Here is a 17,653-nt window from a genome sequence, read left to right as displayed (position 1 = left end):
TAAGAAACATGAACATTAGCTCTACACTTGTTGACTGTTTTTAAAGAATGAACATCTAAAGGGTGCTTTCTGTACTTGAAGGTGAGGAAGTGCCCCGCTTTTGATTTAATTTACCCTATATTCACATCTCTGTGTCTTTGCAACCCACATTTGCATGGGCACGGCAGCCCATTCATTTAATTGTGTTTCCCGCAGAACAAGGGTGCATGCAACTTTATCAAACATAGCCCGCAGGGAAAACCCATGGTGATTTTGACCATGCAATTTCCCTGCAGTTCCTGTACCCACAAACACACTTCATCTTTACATGCATGGGGGTGCCATTCAGAATGAATGGCAGCCCCAAGTGTTTTACACAGCAGCACATTTTCACTGCATGTGGTTGAGGGTGTGGGAATTGCTGTGATTCCCACAGCCACATGCATAGATGTAAACCAAGCCTTAGGTGATTGTGTGTATAATCTCAACTAGATTCTGGGGTATCAGACTTGCACTCACTACATGCAAAGGGTAAATATAAAATAGCGATATGCAAAATATCATATTGCCCGATTAATTAGAAATAAATACATGTTTACAAATATCTTATACAGTAAAACCTTGGATTGCGAGCATAATTTGTTCCAGAAACATGCTTGTAATTCAAAGCACTTGTAAATCAAAGCAAATTTCCCCATAAGAAATAATGGGTACTCAAATGATTCGTTCAACAACCATTTATTCATAAGTCCTTCAGTTTATAGTCCATATAAAAAGATTATAGCAATGTGACCAGGTTGTGTAACCATAAAATACCCATCCACAAATGGAAACCTCCACAAGGGGATTAGAAGCAAAATCCAGCAGGAGCTACAGAGTATAAAAGATAAGAGAGGGGCCTCTAAGTGTAGCAATATGTTGCTAAATGTTGTACCTTCATTAAATGTAACCATATTGCTACACTTATGCCTCGTACACACGATCAGGTTTCCCGGCTGAGAGCTTTGGCCAGGAAACCCGGCCGTGTGTATGCTCCTGTGTGTATGCTCCCCCGCAGGCTTTCCCCATAGGAAAACTGCTGGGTTAATAACCGCCGGGTTAAAAACCAGCGGGAAAAAAAGGAACATGTTCTTATTTTTTCCGCAGCGATTCCCGGCTGTTTTCCTGTCGGGAAAAATGCCATGGAGCATACACACGGCCAGTTTTCCCGGCCAAAAGCTGTCATGGCAGTTTTCCAGACGGGAAAACTGGTCGTGTGTACGAGGCATTAGATGCCCCTCTCTTCTCTTTTATACTCAGTTGTGACATGATGCTACTTGTATATCAAGACATCACGTATATATCAAGCCAAAATGTATTTAAAAATGTTGCTTGTCTTGCAAAACGCTCTCAAACCAAGTTACTCTCAAACCAAGGTTTTACTGTAGTTTAATCCTGAGCATAATACATGGGAAAAAGACATAAAAAAATACTATACATTTCATTTTAACTAGCCTCAGATGTTATTAGCAGGCATTCAGTGCCTATAGAGAGATTACATACTATAAAGCACTTTTGCTGCACCCCAAGAGTGCTAGCAGTCCTATCCACAATGCAAGATGGCAAAACTCAATTGATTACCGAGACACTTGCATTTCATTTTGGGATAGAATTTTTATTCTGGAAACCTAAAAGACACTTGGAAACATTCAAGGGGTCCAGGGAGGAGGGGCAAGGCACTTTGGAGATTGAATCCATGCTCTGCAAAGGGTACCTGCTACCTATATAGAGTATAAGGTTAGTTCATGTGGTTTGCTTTGTAAGCACAGATTTCCTTTAGTTAGAGGACATATCCTATCTCTGTTACATACATAGAGGAAAAGAGATTTCATCTCCAAATACGGAAAGGTTTCTTCACAGTAAAGCCCCATACAGACGACCAAACATGTCTGCTGAAACTGGTCCGCGGACCAGTTTCAGCAGACATGTTCGGTCGTCTGTACAGCCAAGTGGACAGGATTCCACCGTACATTTGCCTGCCGGGCCTTTTTCAAGCGGGCAAATATTTCTAAACATGTTTAGAAACATGCCCGCTGGAATCCTGTCCGTCGGACATGTTCGGTCGTCTGTACATGTCCGAGTGGCTGCCATCCCTCGCATGCGTCGAATGACTTAGACGCATGCGTGGAAGCGGACCGTTTTCATCGTACATGTTTGCTCGTCTGTACGGGGCCTTAGAGCTGTAAAAATATGGAATAGACTCTATCCAGAGGTGGTTCTGACCAGCTCAGTAGATTGCTTTAACCACTTAAGACCTGGACCATTATGCAGGTTAAGGACCTTGCCCCTTTTGGCGATTCCGCACTGCGTCGCTTTAACTGACAATTGTGCGGTCGTGCAACGTGGCTCACAAACAAAATTAGCGTCCTTTTTTTCCCACAAATAGAGCTTTATTTTGGTGGTATTTGATCACCTCTGTGGTTTTTATTTTTTGCGCTATAAACAAACATAGAGCAACAAATTTGAAAAAAATGCAATATTGTTTACATTTTGCTATAATAAATATCCCCCAAAAATATATATATATATATAAAAAAAAAATCCTCAGTTTAGGCCGATACTTATACAATCGGGTCGTGGGTCCTGCGGGCGCGGTCACGGAGCTTCAGACCAGGTCGCGCGCGACCCATGGCTGGGCTCTTAAAGGCAACGTACAGGTACGTGCCTGTGCCCAGCCCTGCCATTCTGCCAATGAAAATGTGCAGGAGGCGGTCCTTAAGTGGTTAAGAAAGGCCTGGATACTTTCCTAAATGTACATAATATAACTGGGTACTAACATTTATAGGTAAAGTTGATCCAGGGAAAATCCGATTGCCTCTCGGGGGATTAGGAAGGAATTTTTTCCCCTGCTGTAGCAAATTGGATCTCATGCTCTGCTGGGGTTTTATGCCTTCCTCTGGATGAACTGTGGGTATAGAATTGGGAATATGGGATTGTACGATATTTTTTTAATTTTAAATTTTTTATGGTTGAACTAGATGGACTTGTGTCATTTTTCAACCTAACTATGTAACTATAACCTGACTTTGTTTAAACAACATATTTTGTTAGAAGAAGATCAATTTTCAATGTCGGTACCTGTGGATAGCAGACCATGTTTTTTTTTCCACTGTTTTGATCCATTAAGTGCAATGCATTCTGCATGTCACCAGCTTTTGATAGGCAGAGAAGGCAAATCTGATTTTTCTTTTTTTTGTAGTATGGGCTTTGTCTGGTGCTAATATTATGTGAAAGAAGCTGAAAGAACCGGGTTCTTTTTCACTGTGTAAACTTAGTTACAAAAGTTATAATTTAAATGGTTTAAAAAAAAAACATTTATTCAAACATACCATAACATGAAGTAGAAATCAAATTGAAAATTATTTTGAAACCTGCCTATATCATTTAAATATTTTATATACCGTACTCAGATCCTATTAGAAAAAGAAATCAGAGGAATAAAATGTCAGATGACGTTAATTTTTAGTTCTGCATAGAGAAATTCTTAATAAACGGCTTTGACTTCTACCGACTGAATACGTGTTGTAAAAATCCAGCCTTCAATTTCTTACCACTGTGTAACACTGAGAGGGTTACTTCACAAAAATAGAAAGGGGAACATTCAGAATACACAATATTTGGTATGTGCACAAGAAAACATTAAATAGCAAGATCTGTTAGTGAAGATGTAGTCAGTAAGATTTGCTCAATACAAAGACTGATGAGAGTGCACAATTTAATGTAGCTCATAATGCATAATACATGCATAGCCCTCACTATGCACCGATGATCACTAAGTCACCAGCTACAGCATGCATGGGAAAGTACTTGAAAAAGTGTCAATGAATCGACCTGGGAAGGAGCACCATGTCGCTGGCCATTAATTCAAAGCTAAGGCATTACCCATAATCTTCATGACCTCATTTCATTGTCTATACTCATCAATGTATTACACGTAAGTCATTTCAACAGGCAACATATACGCCCTTTATTCTCTGACACTGACAATTTGTTCAATTAACATATTTTAATGAACTTCACAATCTGTGGTTTTATATCAATATTATGTCTAGAGAACTAAGCGGTGTTGACATGCTCCAATTCATTTATTAGTTCCCTAGCAACAACCAATGCTTTCTTATAGGCACCATTTATATTACCATTGTTCCTTTTAGAGTTGTGGAAATAAGGTAGAGAGTGATTTCTGGAATTCAATCTTTCATATTGCATAGCTTGCATCACACACTAGTCATTAGAAATGGAAGATGCTCTGATTTAATTTTGCTAAGAAGCCATTCCATTTATGTGTATGCTTTGATGTATTGGCACTATGGACTGAGAACTCTCCATATATTGCTAATGCAAAATTGCTGGTGGCTTTCTGTCCCAGCAAAGTGTCGGAAAAACTTGTCATAGACTATTAAGGCGGATTCTTCATTATACATCAAGTCTCTCATACTATGTGGTTTCAAAAAAGTGCTGTAGATGTCTTACATGGTGAACTTTGTATACAGGCAACTGTGTATATTGCTGAAAGTATTTAACCACTTCAGCCCCAGAAGGTTTTAACCCCTTTCTGACCAGAGCACTTTTTACAATTTGACACTGTGTCGCATTAACTGCCAATTGCACTGTCGTGTGACGCTGTACCCAAAACAAAAATGTGCGTCCTTTTTTTACCACAAATAGAACTTTCTTTTGGTGGTATTTGATCACCTCTGCGGTTTTAATGTTTTGAGCTATAAACAAAGGAGCAGCGAAGCAGCGGGCGCGTTCCTCTGGTGGCGCGCCCCTAGCAGTCACAGGGCGAAGCGACTTAACGTAAAGTGGTAATATAGGATCAGTAGAGCTTATTTGTTTAAGGAAGTAAAAACCTTCCTCCCCACAACCATAGCCTGCAGATAGAAAACAAGGGAAGCTGGGCACGGATCGCATGAGTGAGAACACACGAACATGCGATCTGATTCTAGTGCGGGGAAAAAAAGTCCCTGCATCTTTTTTGTGCAAATCCAATGCGAGTTCAGCCATACAACTGTATAGCTGAACTCGCATTGCACAGACATCGCATGTTATCGGCAGTGTGGGTGCGAATCACATGTGATGTCTGTGTTCGCTACAGTGTGACCCTAGGCTGAAGCAGGCAGTGATGGGTACGTTGCGGTGCTTGTAGCTGCCACCCTGTCACAGTATATGTACTGCGATGGGTTGGCAAGTGGTTAATTACCAATGGTATTTGTAATATGCAGCATGAAGGGGTTAATGTGTATTGTCAGTGCTGCATTAGTTACAAGTGGCAGTTAATTAACCCCTTTGTGCTGCATTAGTGACATCAATGTTAATTAACCCCTGCATGCTGCAGCAGTTAATTAACACTGACACTGGTATCACTAATGCAGCCCAAAGGGGTTAAATAACTGCCACTTGTAACTAATGCAGCACTGACAATACACATTAATTACCCTTAATGCATATTAAAAAAATACCATTGGTAATATATTAACCGCCCCCCCCCCAAAAAAAAGGAGTTAACAAATTCATCTGCAGATGGCTTACTATTGCTTGGTTCCTCCTCCTCTAAATCACACTCGCTCCGGGGGCACAGTCAGCAGCACACATTACATTTTTATGACTTACCCTCCATGCTGCACTCTCCAAGCTGTTATTGGTGTCTGTGTCCATGTGCTCTGTCGAACAGCTGACCACTCCCCCTGTCCCTGTCCTGGCCAATCAGTCTTAGCAAACCCTGCATCAGCCGTCAGGCTCAGCAGGGAATGGATGAGCAGAGAGCACTGGCTGCTGCTGTGGATGGAGATCTGGTTTCTGTTAACACTGCCTGGGTCAGAGTGAGTGAAAGTGACATGATTTCTCTCTTTCTCTCCAGCCAGCCCAGCCACGACATAAGGAGAAGGGGGGTGGGTTAGGGGTGGAGGGTGCTGCCGTGAAAGTGACATAATTTTCTCTACAACCCAGCCGCGACCTGAGAAGGGGGGGCGGTGCAGCTGTGAAAGTGACATCTTTTCTCTCTCCTCTTCACCAGCGCCCCCCTTCCTCTAATAAATTGGTTCCACCCAAGGCATCTCCCCCTTCCGCCCCTGCCTTGTACCGGCCCTGCATACAGGTATATACAATGTAATATTGACATAAAAGCGCACACACACAGGTTGGACTTGATGGACTTGTGTCTTTTTTCAACCTTACCAACTATGTAACCAACTATGTATACTGAAAGAAGATTGCTGATTACAAAACTCGAACCATTAATAACAGCAGTCATCAAAAGGTGAAGACCCAGATTTCAAGCAGAAAAAAGGGAGCTGTAAAGCACTATGTTCTGCTTTGCCGATAAATCACTGGGCTCTTAATAATATATAAAACATTAGTTTAAAGTGGTTGTAAACTCTCTCTTAAAAATAAATAAAAAAAACCTGCAAGACAAAGGCATATTGAGCAAGTATACATTGTACTAGCTCATTATGAAATACTAACCTTAGGTACACGGATGTGACAAGCGACATGTCTCCCAGAGTTATTTCTGGGTTCACGGGCTCCGGCGCTGTGATTGGCCAGAGCCGCAATGACGTCACTTCACATGCACACGGCAGCCGCCGGTCACAGAACTGCTCCTGAAGAAATGACACAAGCGAGTCGTTTCTTTAGTGCTCATGTGCCGATGACGTCGGCACATGCAATTACAGTGAATATCTCCTAAACGGTGCAAGTTTAGGAGATATTCACATCTATGTAAAAGTGGTAGTACAGGGTTTACGACCATTTTAAAGTGGGGTTTGTCAACTGTTTTTTTTTTAAACTCTTGGTTTCTGGAGGAAATCTTGAGGGCATAGTAAACATTTCATTGTTATTTCTACAAATAGTTGTTGTTATTGTAGCTACTAGACATGAACATCATTTGTTTTCGTCCGAATGCATTTTCGTGGATTTTCACATTCGTTTTAACGATAACGAATGTGCAGAATCCGAAATCCGAAAGATCTGACATAAAAATGCTTTATTTTCATTTTGTTGAGACAACAGTTTGATATAGATAGAAGATTCGACATGACAGTGACAATAGCGATCTGTGTCTATCGAACCTGCGGTTGCAGGGCCGATCCGCCCTATAGGCTCACTATGCAACCTGCTTAGGGCCCCGCAAAGCTGCAAAGGGCCCCCAAAATTACTAGAGGCCCCGTCTGGTGAGAAATAATTTTCGCCCCCTCACCCCGTTTCTCAACTCGCTGGCTGCATGGGAGAAGAGGTAAGAAGTCAGCACCCCCTGCTTCTCAATTTAATGTAAGATGTCATTTCCGACAGCAGAACACCCCCTCCCCCCGCTTCTCAACTTTCTTTAATGTGACATGTCACTGTCGTCAGCGCCCCCCGCTTCTCATTTTTAATGTGCCATGTACTTTTGCTTAGGGCCCCAGGGAGGTCAGGATCGGCACTATGCGGTTGAATGTGCCTAACCTAACTCTATTAGTCCAAGATTATTCGACATAGAGAGAAAATATTCGACATTATAGACATATGAAGATTCAACAAAGCAGCTAAAAACATACGCTCCACCCATGGGCTATAGAAGAATTCTAAGGTTGGTTGACTAGTAATAATAATTAATAAATATAATTATTACTAGTCATATATTAGAATTCTACTATAGCTTGTGGGCGGAGCATTCGACTGGAAATGTACGATTGCTGTGTCTTACAGTTTAGCTGCTTCAATTGACAGATATGACCTTAATTAATTTTTATTTTTGGACAAATGCATTTTTTAATGAAACAAAATAAATAAAAACGAATTTTGGGAGTAACTAAATACATTTATTTTTCAGATGAAAACGGAATTCCAAAACAAAATATTTTAGTATGCACATGTCTAGTAGCTACAGCTCACTGATCACATCAATGTACTGTGAGCTTTGCATTAGAAAATTATTTCAGGTGTCCCCTGAGATCTCGGCCTTTATTCAAAGGTTTCTCAAGGGTAAAAAGGTTGAAAGAGGCTCGTTCATAGACTTATAAACCTAAATAAATAAAAACTATTGATCTACAACCATTATAGTTTCCCTTTAAGCTATTTTGTTCTGCTTTTCATGGTTACTATGTTCAGATTGGCACAGGTTATTCTACTGCACATATACTCTCAGTCAATTTGTTGATAGCATTTTTATATGTATGGCTAGCTATATAATCCACAACAAAGCAAACATTACAACCACTGTGGTTTTCCAGCAGTCACATTCTGTATTGGCACAATCTGATTCCAGAATAAACAGACTAGTTCTCAAATCTTACCTGGTCCAATAGCTGCGAGTAAAGCTCATGGCAGTTTACAAAAATATACTTGTAGGTGGAATCTAAACAAGCTCGCACACAGTCCTTCACCACAGTGCTAGCTCTTGGAGGACTCTGAAGTTCAAGAACCTGTAAGAATTGAAAAATCAACATAAAGGCTTTGCATTGAAATGCTTCCATTGTGGCATAGCAAAACCATTCCATATAGATGAATTGTTACACCCACACAACAAAAGTATGAGCAGTAACATGCTGATTCATTTTATTATTTTGATTTATAAGATTCATCCTACAACATGTTTCTATTCAATTTGAAGGTTAAGCTAATACACTCACTTGGCCTACATGAAAGTTAACCTTTAAATGCATTTAATTGAAAAAAACAAGTGTGGACTCTCAAAACTAACATCTTAGTAGTGGTTGGGTATGTATTGTAAAATGAATTCACTGCTTCATATATCTTTAAATACAATAGTGGCAAGATTTGATATCATTGAATGGTGTCCCCTTCTACGAGACTTGTTTGTTCATTTATTTGCAGCTGAACAAAATTATTTGTGCATTCTACAATACATGTATGGAAGATTCAGGAGGAAATATCATTATTTGGCACTATAAAGGTTACAGAAGCTAGAAAGAAGTAGAAATTCTGGTGGACATATCTCACCACTGTGCCCCCAAGAAATTTAAAGGGAACAGTATGTGATTGACTTTGAGTGGAACTGCCCTCTAAATGTTGAGTCCCTCATTTGCTGTATACATCCTCTACTAAAGCGTTTATTTTCATTGGGAAAAGGTATGACTATTAGTTTAGTATAAAAATATTGTAAACAAATGAACAAGCAAGAGAGCACATTGAAAGCAGTTACTCAAAAATAGCAACTCTACCTACAATTTAAATTCAGAGGTAGTCTAATATATTAACCACTTGCCCACTGGGCACTTATACCCCCTTCCTAACCAGGTAAATTTTCAGCTTTCAGTGCTCTCACACTTTAAATGGCAATTACTCAGTCATGCAACACTGTACCCATATGAACTTTGTGCCCTTTCTTTTCACACAAATAGTGCTTTCTTTTAGTGGTATTTAATCAACATTGGGTTTTTAATTTTTTGAGCCATAAATAAAAAATATTGAACATTTTGTAAAAAAAATTAATTTTTCTTTGTTTCTTTTATAAAATGTTGTAAATTACTAATATTTCTTCATAGATTTTGGCTAAAAATTATACTGCTACATTTATTTGGTAAAAATAACCCATATCAGTGTATATTATTTGGTCTTTGTGAAGGTTATAGAGTCAACAAGCTATGGTGCCAATCTTTAAAAATTGATCACACCTGACAACACACGATGTACTGTCTCATTTCTTGAGACAGTAACAAGCCAGGACAGTACAAATACCTCCCAAATTACTCCTTTTTAGAAAGAAGACATTCAGTATTTAGTTAGAGCAGTGTTTCTCAACTCCAGTCCTCAAGGTGCCCCAACAGGTCATGTTTTCAGGATTTCCCTCAGATGAAATGGCTGTGGTAATTACTAAGGAGGTGAAACTGATCAAATCAACTGTGCAAAATAATGGAAAGCCTGAGTTGAGAAACATTGAGTTAGAGGCATGTTGAATTTTTGGAAGTTGGATTTTTTTCCCCGGAATTATTTGCACAATTATAATTTTTTTCTCAAAATTGTCATATTAACAGGTTACTTTCTCACATGGCATATGCATACTTGCAACTACACCCCAAAACACATTCTGCTACTCCTCCTGAGTATGGCGATACCACGTGTGTGAAACTTTTTCACAGCCTGGCCACATAGAGAGGCCCAACATGCAGGGAGCACCATCAGGTGTTCTAGGGACAGTAATTACACATCTCATTTCTTGACTACCTTTTACACTTTTGAAGGCCCTGGAGCACCAGGACAATCGAAATGCCCACAAAATGACCCCATTTTGGAAAGAAAACACCCCATTACATTATCTAGGAGGCATAACGAGTAATTTTTGTCCACAAGTTTTTGAAAAATGTGGAAAGAAAATTAAAACACATTTTTTTAACACAACGTTGTCGATCTATAATATAGGTCTAACACATAGCATACACATACTAAAAATTACAAAATGACACCACCAAAATACCTCCTGCTACTCCTCCAGAGTATGGCAATACCACATGTGTGAGACTTTCACACAGCCTGGTCAAATGCAAAGGCCCATCATGCTGGGAGCACCATCAGGTGTTCTAGGAGCATAAATTACACATTTCCTGACTACCTACTTTTGTGAGGCACTGTAGGGCACTACAGGGCACTGATGAGCACTGTAGTGGCACTGAATGGAACTGATAAGCACTGTGATGGCACTGTAGGGTACTTAGGAGCACTGTGATGGCACAAATGAGCACTGATGTGGCATGGATGAGCACTGTGATGGCACTAATGTGGCACAGATAAGCACTGTGATGGCACTGATGTGGCACGGATGAGCACTGTGATGTAACTGATGTGACACAGATGAGCACATTGATGGCACTGATGTGGTACTGATGGGCACTGTGATGTCAGTGATGTGGCACTGATGGGCACTGTGATGGCACTGATGTGGCATGGATGTGGCATGAATGAGCACTGATGTGGCATGGATGTGACATGGATGAGCACCAATGTGGCATGTATAAGGCACGGATGAGCACTGATGTGGAACGATTTGGGCACAGATGAGCACTGATGTCTCACACATCATATGATTATCTCACATATCTCATGAGCTGTATGTCACTTAAAGGATCATTATAATTTCTTTGATATTTACACTTTCATTCAGGCCGAATAGTATAGTTTTCACTATACTTCCGACATGCTGTGGCTATGAGGGCAAAGACTCTCATACACAGAAATTGCAGTGTTGTGTTTCTTGCCCATTCACATAATGCCTTGTAATGGCTCACATAATTCTATTGGATCCTGGTTATTGGCAATAACCAACATTTTTGTAGCTGTTAATTAGACCTTGGCAGCAATATTTCAGTTCAAGTATTTGTGTTTTGGATGTTCTGCACATACAGCTTGTTTCATATTACACTGCATCATTTCAATACAGGCAGAGCTTGGGGCTCCAATTTGGTCTTTATACAATATGGTCTTCTTCTGTTTGAATCACTTTTGTTAATTTGTTATGGGTTTCTGGGCATGTTATGTTCATGTTTCAGGTGACATACAAATTCCCTGACATTCCGCTGTAGAATTTCATACCACAACTAAGAATTTATAGATCTTTCAAAGATTGTAAGCCACCCAGGCCTAAGGCTGCAAAGCAATCAAACAAAATGATGCTCCCTTTATCATGCTTTACAGATGGAATTATGTTTTTCTGTTGATGCCCAATGTTTTGATGTCTCCAAGAACTTCAAAATTTGTCTCATCTGTGCATAGAACATTGTTCCAGCAATGCTGTTGTCTATAGAAAAAACCTAAGGGGGGGGGGGGGGGGAATTCTTTCGGAAAACAATGGTATGCTTTGTGGTAACTTACAGTACAATAACCTTGTTAAGTGATTTCCCAATGTTGATTTGCCAACTCTTTTTATGAAGTGCAAAAGAGGCTTGCTTATTCTTAGTTGTGACTGTTTCTTTATAAAGAACTGTGTTTACTGTATCCTTGCAAAGATCATTGTAGGATGCTCAATCAGGGGCAATGGTGAAATTTCTTCCACTACTTTGCCAATTATCTGCTCGGCTCTTGATAATGGAGACCCACATCTATAGATTCACTTTGAAAACATCTTAATGTGCATAAACAACCTTTGTTGAGGTCATCTAAACAATTGGACCATATGACTATATGGCAACATCAGATGGCGTGTGTTGTCAGAATTGTAGCTACTTTGGATGCCACAGTTACAATTCAGTTATACTTTGTTAATCCTCCCCCAACTAATATAATACTATTATTCTTATACCATTAAATATTAGATATTCAAACAGTTTCTTTTCTCAAAACAGCCTGTCTGTTTTTTATGCTAAATACTAAAAATATACTTGCTCCTTATGCAATAAGTACCATATGTACTCGAGTATAAGCCAACCCGAATATAAGCTGAGGCAGCTAATTTTACAACAAAAAAACTGGGAAAACATATTGACTCAAGTATAAGCCTAGGGTGTCTATCTGCATGCCTCACTGTGCCTCACTTTGCCTCACTGTGTCTATGTGCATGCCTCACTGTGTCCATGATTCACTGTGTCCATGCCTCACTGTGCCTCACTTTGCTTCACTATGTCCATGTGCATGCCTCACTGTGTCCATGCCTCACTGTGCCCATGCCTCACTGTGCCCATGCCTCACTGTGCCCATGACTAGACTGTTGTTTAACATAAGAGTCTATGGAAGGGGTGCCTGGCTTTGAAAAAATGGTGCTCCCCAGCCATGGGTCCCCCAGACAACAAACTTTGCACACTTGTAGAGGAGAAATGAGGCTACATGTGTGCCAAGTTCTGGGTCTAAGGGACCTAGGACCGGTACTGGGTCCCCAAAATCACCAGAGAAATCACCATTTAACATGGGAGTCTATAGAAGGGGTTCCCGGCCGTAGGTCCCCCGGATCAACAGACTTTGCACACTTGTAGAGGAAGAGTGTGGCTACAGGGGACCTACGACCAGCCAGTACCGGGTCCCCAAAATCCAAGAGATCAGGTGCAAAAAGGTGACTCGAGTATAAGCCGAGGGGGGTATTTTCAGCACAAAAAAATGTGCTAAAAAACTTGGCTTATACTCGAGTATATATACGGTAATAATCAGAATTTGAATGGGGGGGGGGGGGGTACTACTAAAACTGTTTAACACAAAACAAGCCAAACTCAGATTAATTAGCTTAATTTAATTTTATGAGAACTAAAGAACAAAGGCTTTAAACAATTTCATATCACTACAAATATTTAGAGGTACCAAATCACTCGTCTGCAAGTCGTTCAAAATATGGCCGCTCGACTAGTGACTGGAAAAAAAACATGGGAATCAATCTCACCTTCACTGAGATCCCTTCATTGGTTGCCAGTAAAAGACAGAATCACTTTCAAGGCACTCTGCCTAATGCATAAGTGTATTCAAGGAAACGCCCCCCAATATCTATGCGAAAAAATAAAAGCCCATAACCCCAATCGCATTCTGCGATCCACCAATCAAAACCTACTCCAGATACCCAAAGCCAGATACAAGTCCAAAGGAGATCGAAGTTTTGCAGTCCAGGGACCTCGCCTGTGGAATGCACTACCAACCACCATCTGACTGGAGTCGGACCACTTGGCCTTCAGGAGAAAGATTAAAACCCATCTCTTCTGAGGTCAAGGGGTTCCTTACCCATGAAATGGATACAGCGCCCAGAGGCGATTCAGTTTGCATGTATTGCGCTTTACAAGTCAGTCACTCACTCACTCACTCAGGTAGGTTTATAAAAGCAGTGAATGTGACATTTACCATATATTCACTATATAATTAAATAGTTAGTCTGGTTGTCTATCCAGTTCAACCAATAGAAAAAAAATACACACAAATAGAAAACCTTCCGTGTTCACGATCCTATACCCACAGTTGATACATAGAAAGGCAAATAAAAATAACAGCATAGGTGTTATTATCTATACATATTAGTATCCAGTTATATTTAAAAGTTTTTTTAAAACAATCTATTAGGTTTGCCAGAACCAACGCTTGAGGGAGTCTATTCCACATTTCCATAGCTCTTACTGTGAAAAAGCCTTTCTGTATTTTGAGGTTAAATTTATTTTTCACCAGTTGTAAAGAGTGCCCACTTGTCCTTTGTGATGACCTTAACGTTAATAACTCTACACCAAGTTCGCTATATGGACCACTTATGTATTTATACGACACCTGTATCTTCCAGCTGGATGTGTTTTAAATCACAGTAAATGCCACATGCAGTGCTTTATACATATGCCTCTTAAAGAAGAACTATAGATAAAACTTTTTTAGGGGAGGGTAATAAGCCATTTGATATTTTTTTCTTTTTATGCCTTCTGTGTCCAATTGGGGAGATTTACCTTCGCTTTCTGTCCCATACTCAAAATAGGAAGTGAAAGGAAATCCCAGAAATGTTAACTTTTCTGGGAACACTCTGCAATTTAGGATTTTCTTTTACTTTCACTTTTACTTTATACTCTATGGGTATAAATAGCAATAAAAACATAATATGTGTTATAATCCCTCTTTAGTGGTACTTTAAAGTAGGTAGTAATGTGCAATGAAATCTCCAGGTGATACTACTCACTTGAAATATATACTTCACATTATATATCTACACATAGGTGTGCGCAGCTATAGCATTAGGGTGTTTACCCCAAAACTCAAACACACATGCTTAATAATTGGGAAGTGATCTGTGTAGTAGTAAACTGTGCTTATTATGCTTCAGTTTGTGAATAAACAGGAAGCTTCCCAGTTATGAATGAACACAGTGAGTGAGTGTGTTCACTTAGAAAAGAAAGGCACCAGTAATTTACATATTTACTAAACCCCCTACCCCACTTTCCATCCTGAAACATCCCCCACATCAGCAAGATGGGGGGGGAGGGAAGCCAGCAGCGCAGTGGGGGGAGGGGGAGCAACACAGAGGGAAGCCTGGGCAGTAGGGGGAATCAACACTGTACATATTGATTAGGGTGTGCCCAGGTACACCTGGCACACCACCTACGCATGCCTATGTATCTACAAGAGGTCAATGTTCATTAGGAAGTATTACCAAGAAAGAGGTTTAAAAAAGTTGCCAACAAAAACTTTCACAGATGCAATTAAAACATTATTAAACCAAGGAAGCTAGAATGTATATATATTAAATGACACATTTAATATCTAAAAATATGAAAATCAATGCAAATATTACAATAAATAACACATCATCTAGCATAGACGTGCACAACTCTTGGTGGCACACATCTTTTAAAAGCAATACAACTCAGAATTATCAGACACTGGAGAGATATTATGCTTTTACAAAGTAGTTTTTTGAAATGAATAAGATTAGCTTGCTGGAAGAACTTTAGCAGAATAGGAAACTGACAAATATGTATTTAGAAATATCTTGAAATAAATGCTTCAGCTTTACCAATTGAAAACATTTATAGTTATTTTCTGAATATCATTTGGTGACCACAATCATCAACATGGGAACCCAAAAGATAATCTCCCCGAATAAGACACATTTTTTTATGTTTTGTTCAGTCATATTTATGTTCTTTTTTTCTAGTATTTTTTCTTGAATTTTAAATTGAAATACGTAGTTTATGAAAAAGGAATCTATATTTATCTTGACTTGAAACCAGTCATACTTGAACACTCGGATTGATTTACTAAACACAGACTGTTCACCTAGCAAAGTGAATATTCAATTTATAAAGTTAATGTTCATTGAGCTGACAATACATTACTTTACAGTACAAGCAGCTAGAGAGGTGAGGAATGGCTTGTTTTGAAACTGTTTTACCGTTTAGGAATGTACAGTATATAAATACTTTAAAGTTTGGTGATTGTTTTTTTTTTTTTCTTGCCTACAGCTTCAAGTACATAAATTACCAGTAATGCTGGTAATTGCTCTTTAGCGTAGCAATCTGTTTTCGGTAATGCCTGGTCCTGTTTACAGTGCTGAATTTCTGATGTTGAAAATACCCAAGCCTTATCTCTCTCCCCTTTGGATAAACTGGATGACAGACTATTTACTCCGCATTTTCCTCCCTGCCCATCTGACGTTTTATCTAGCCTATACATTTGTATATAGTGGGCCACCACACATTATAAGCCTAATATTTGCCTAAAGCTTACGAGGAAGCGCTTTTGCAAGCAACATGTAGAGCGGCACTATACTACACTTCCCCACACTGTATACTGGCTACTGTTCCACTTGGATGCCTTACGCTTACCAGGAACAGGTCTTGGTGGTTTTTCTACCTACAGTATATACCCTCTAGGCATTTTCCGAACTGTGTGATTTTTTTTAACATGTCTATATTTTAATGAATTTTCTGTAATAAAAGTTAAAAAGTTGTATTCAACTTTGTGAACTCTGGGCCAAATTCTCAAAAACTCTGCGTAACTTAAATTTCAGCAGTTAAGTTACACTGACTTAAAATTTCTACCTAAGTGCCTGATCGTCAAAGCACTTAGGTAGAAATTACACGCTGTGTAACTTAAGTGCCGCCGTCGTAAGGCGGTCCTCCTCTCCTGGGGGCGTTTAAAATTTAAATGAGGCGCGCTCCCGCGCCGGCCGTACTGCGCATGCGTGTGACGTCATTTTCCCGACGTGCAGCGCGCGAACGTAATTAACGCCGGTCGGCTTTGAGAATTTCGACGGGACACTAAAGTTGCGACGGGTGAAAAAAAAAAGACGCGCCGGGAAAACAAATAATTATAAAAAAAAATGTCAGCGTCGCTCAGCATGCATTCCTGAGAGGGAGAACTCCATGCCAATTTTCAAAGAAAAAAACGGCATGGGTTCCCCCCCAGGAGCATACCAGGCCCTTAGGTCTGTTATGGGTTGTAAGGAGACCCCCCCACGCCGAAAAATTGACGTAGGGGGTCCCCCTACAATCCATACCAGACCCGTATCCAAAGCACGCTACCCGGCCGGCCAGGAATGGGAGTGGGGACGAGCGAGCGTCCCCCCCCCTCCTGAGCCGTGCCAGGCCGCATGCCCTCAACATGGGGGGGTTGGGTGCTCTGGGGCAGGGGGGCGCACTGCGGGCCCCCCCCACCCCAGAGCACCCTGTCCCCATGTTGATGAGGACAGGACCTCTTCCCGACAACCCTTGCCATTGGTTGTCGGGGTATGCGGGCGGGGGCTTATCGGAATCTGGGAGTCCCCTTTAATAAGGGGGCCCCCAGATACCGGCCCCCCACCCTAAGTGAATGGATATGGGGTACATCGTACCCCTATCCATTCACCTGGAGGCAAAAAGTAAAATGTAGTAAACACACAACACAAGGCTTTTTAAAATAATTTATTATTCTGCTCCGGATGCCCCCCCTGTCTTCGTTATTAGCTCAATTAGCAGGGGGGGCTTCTTCTTCCACTCTCCGGGGGTCTTCCGCTCTCCGGGGGTCTTCTCCGCTCTCCGGGGGGGCTTCTCCGGACTCTGGGGGGCTTCTTCCATCTTCTCCCCTCTTCCGCTGTTGACTCGGCAAACCCCGGTTCTTCTGCAGCTCTCCGGTGCCTTCTTCTTCAGCGCTGGCTGCCTGCTATGTTTGTGTGTTAGCTCGATTTCAAACAGGCAGCCGGCGCGGTCTTCTGTGACGCCAGGGTCTTCTGGTCTTCTCCCCTCTTCCGATGTTGCCTCGTCGCCTGTTGTCGCTGTAA

General features: G+C 40.7%; 1 protein-coding gene across 1 annotated transcript in view; it reads right to left on the bottom strand.

Moving 5' to 3' along the window:
- UNC13C (unc-13 homolog C) overlaps nucleotides 1-17,653 on the bottom strand; it is an 829,386-nt gene that overhangs the window by 395,257 nt on the left and 416,476 nt on the right. Inside the window, exon 16 of the mRNA XM_040342717.1 lies at nucleotides 8,292-8,420. Coding sequence (XP_040198651.1) covers nucleotides 8,292-8,420 — 129 coding nt within the window. The remainder of the gene's footprint in view (nucleotides 1-8,291; nucleotides 8,421-17,653) is intronic.

This window comes from Rana temporaria, chromosome 3, assembly GCF_905171775.1.
Source record: "Rana temporaria chromosome 3, aRanTem1.1, whole genome shotgun sequence".
NCBI lineage: Eukaryota > Metazoa > Chordata > Amphibia > Anura > Ranidae > Rana > Rana temporaria.
Note: the sequence above shows the minus strand (reverse complement) of the source record. Positions and strands in the feature narration are given on the sequence as shown.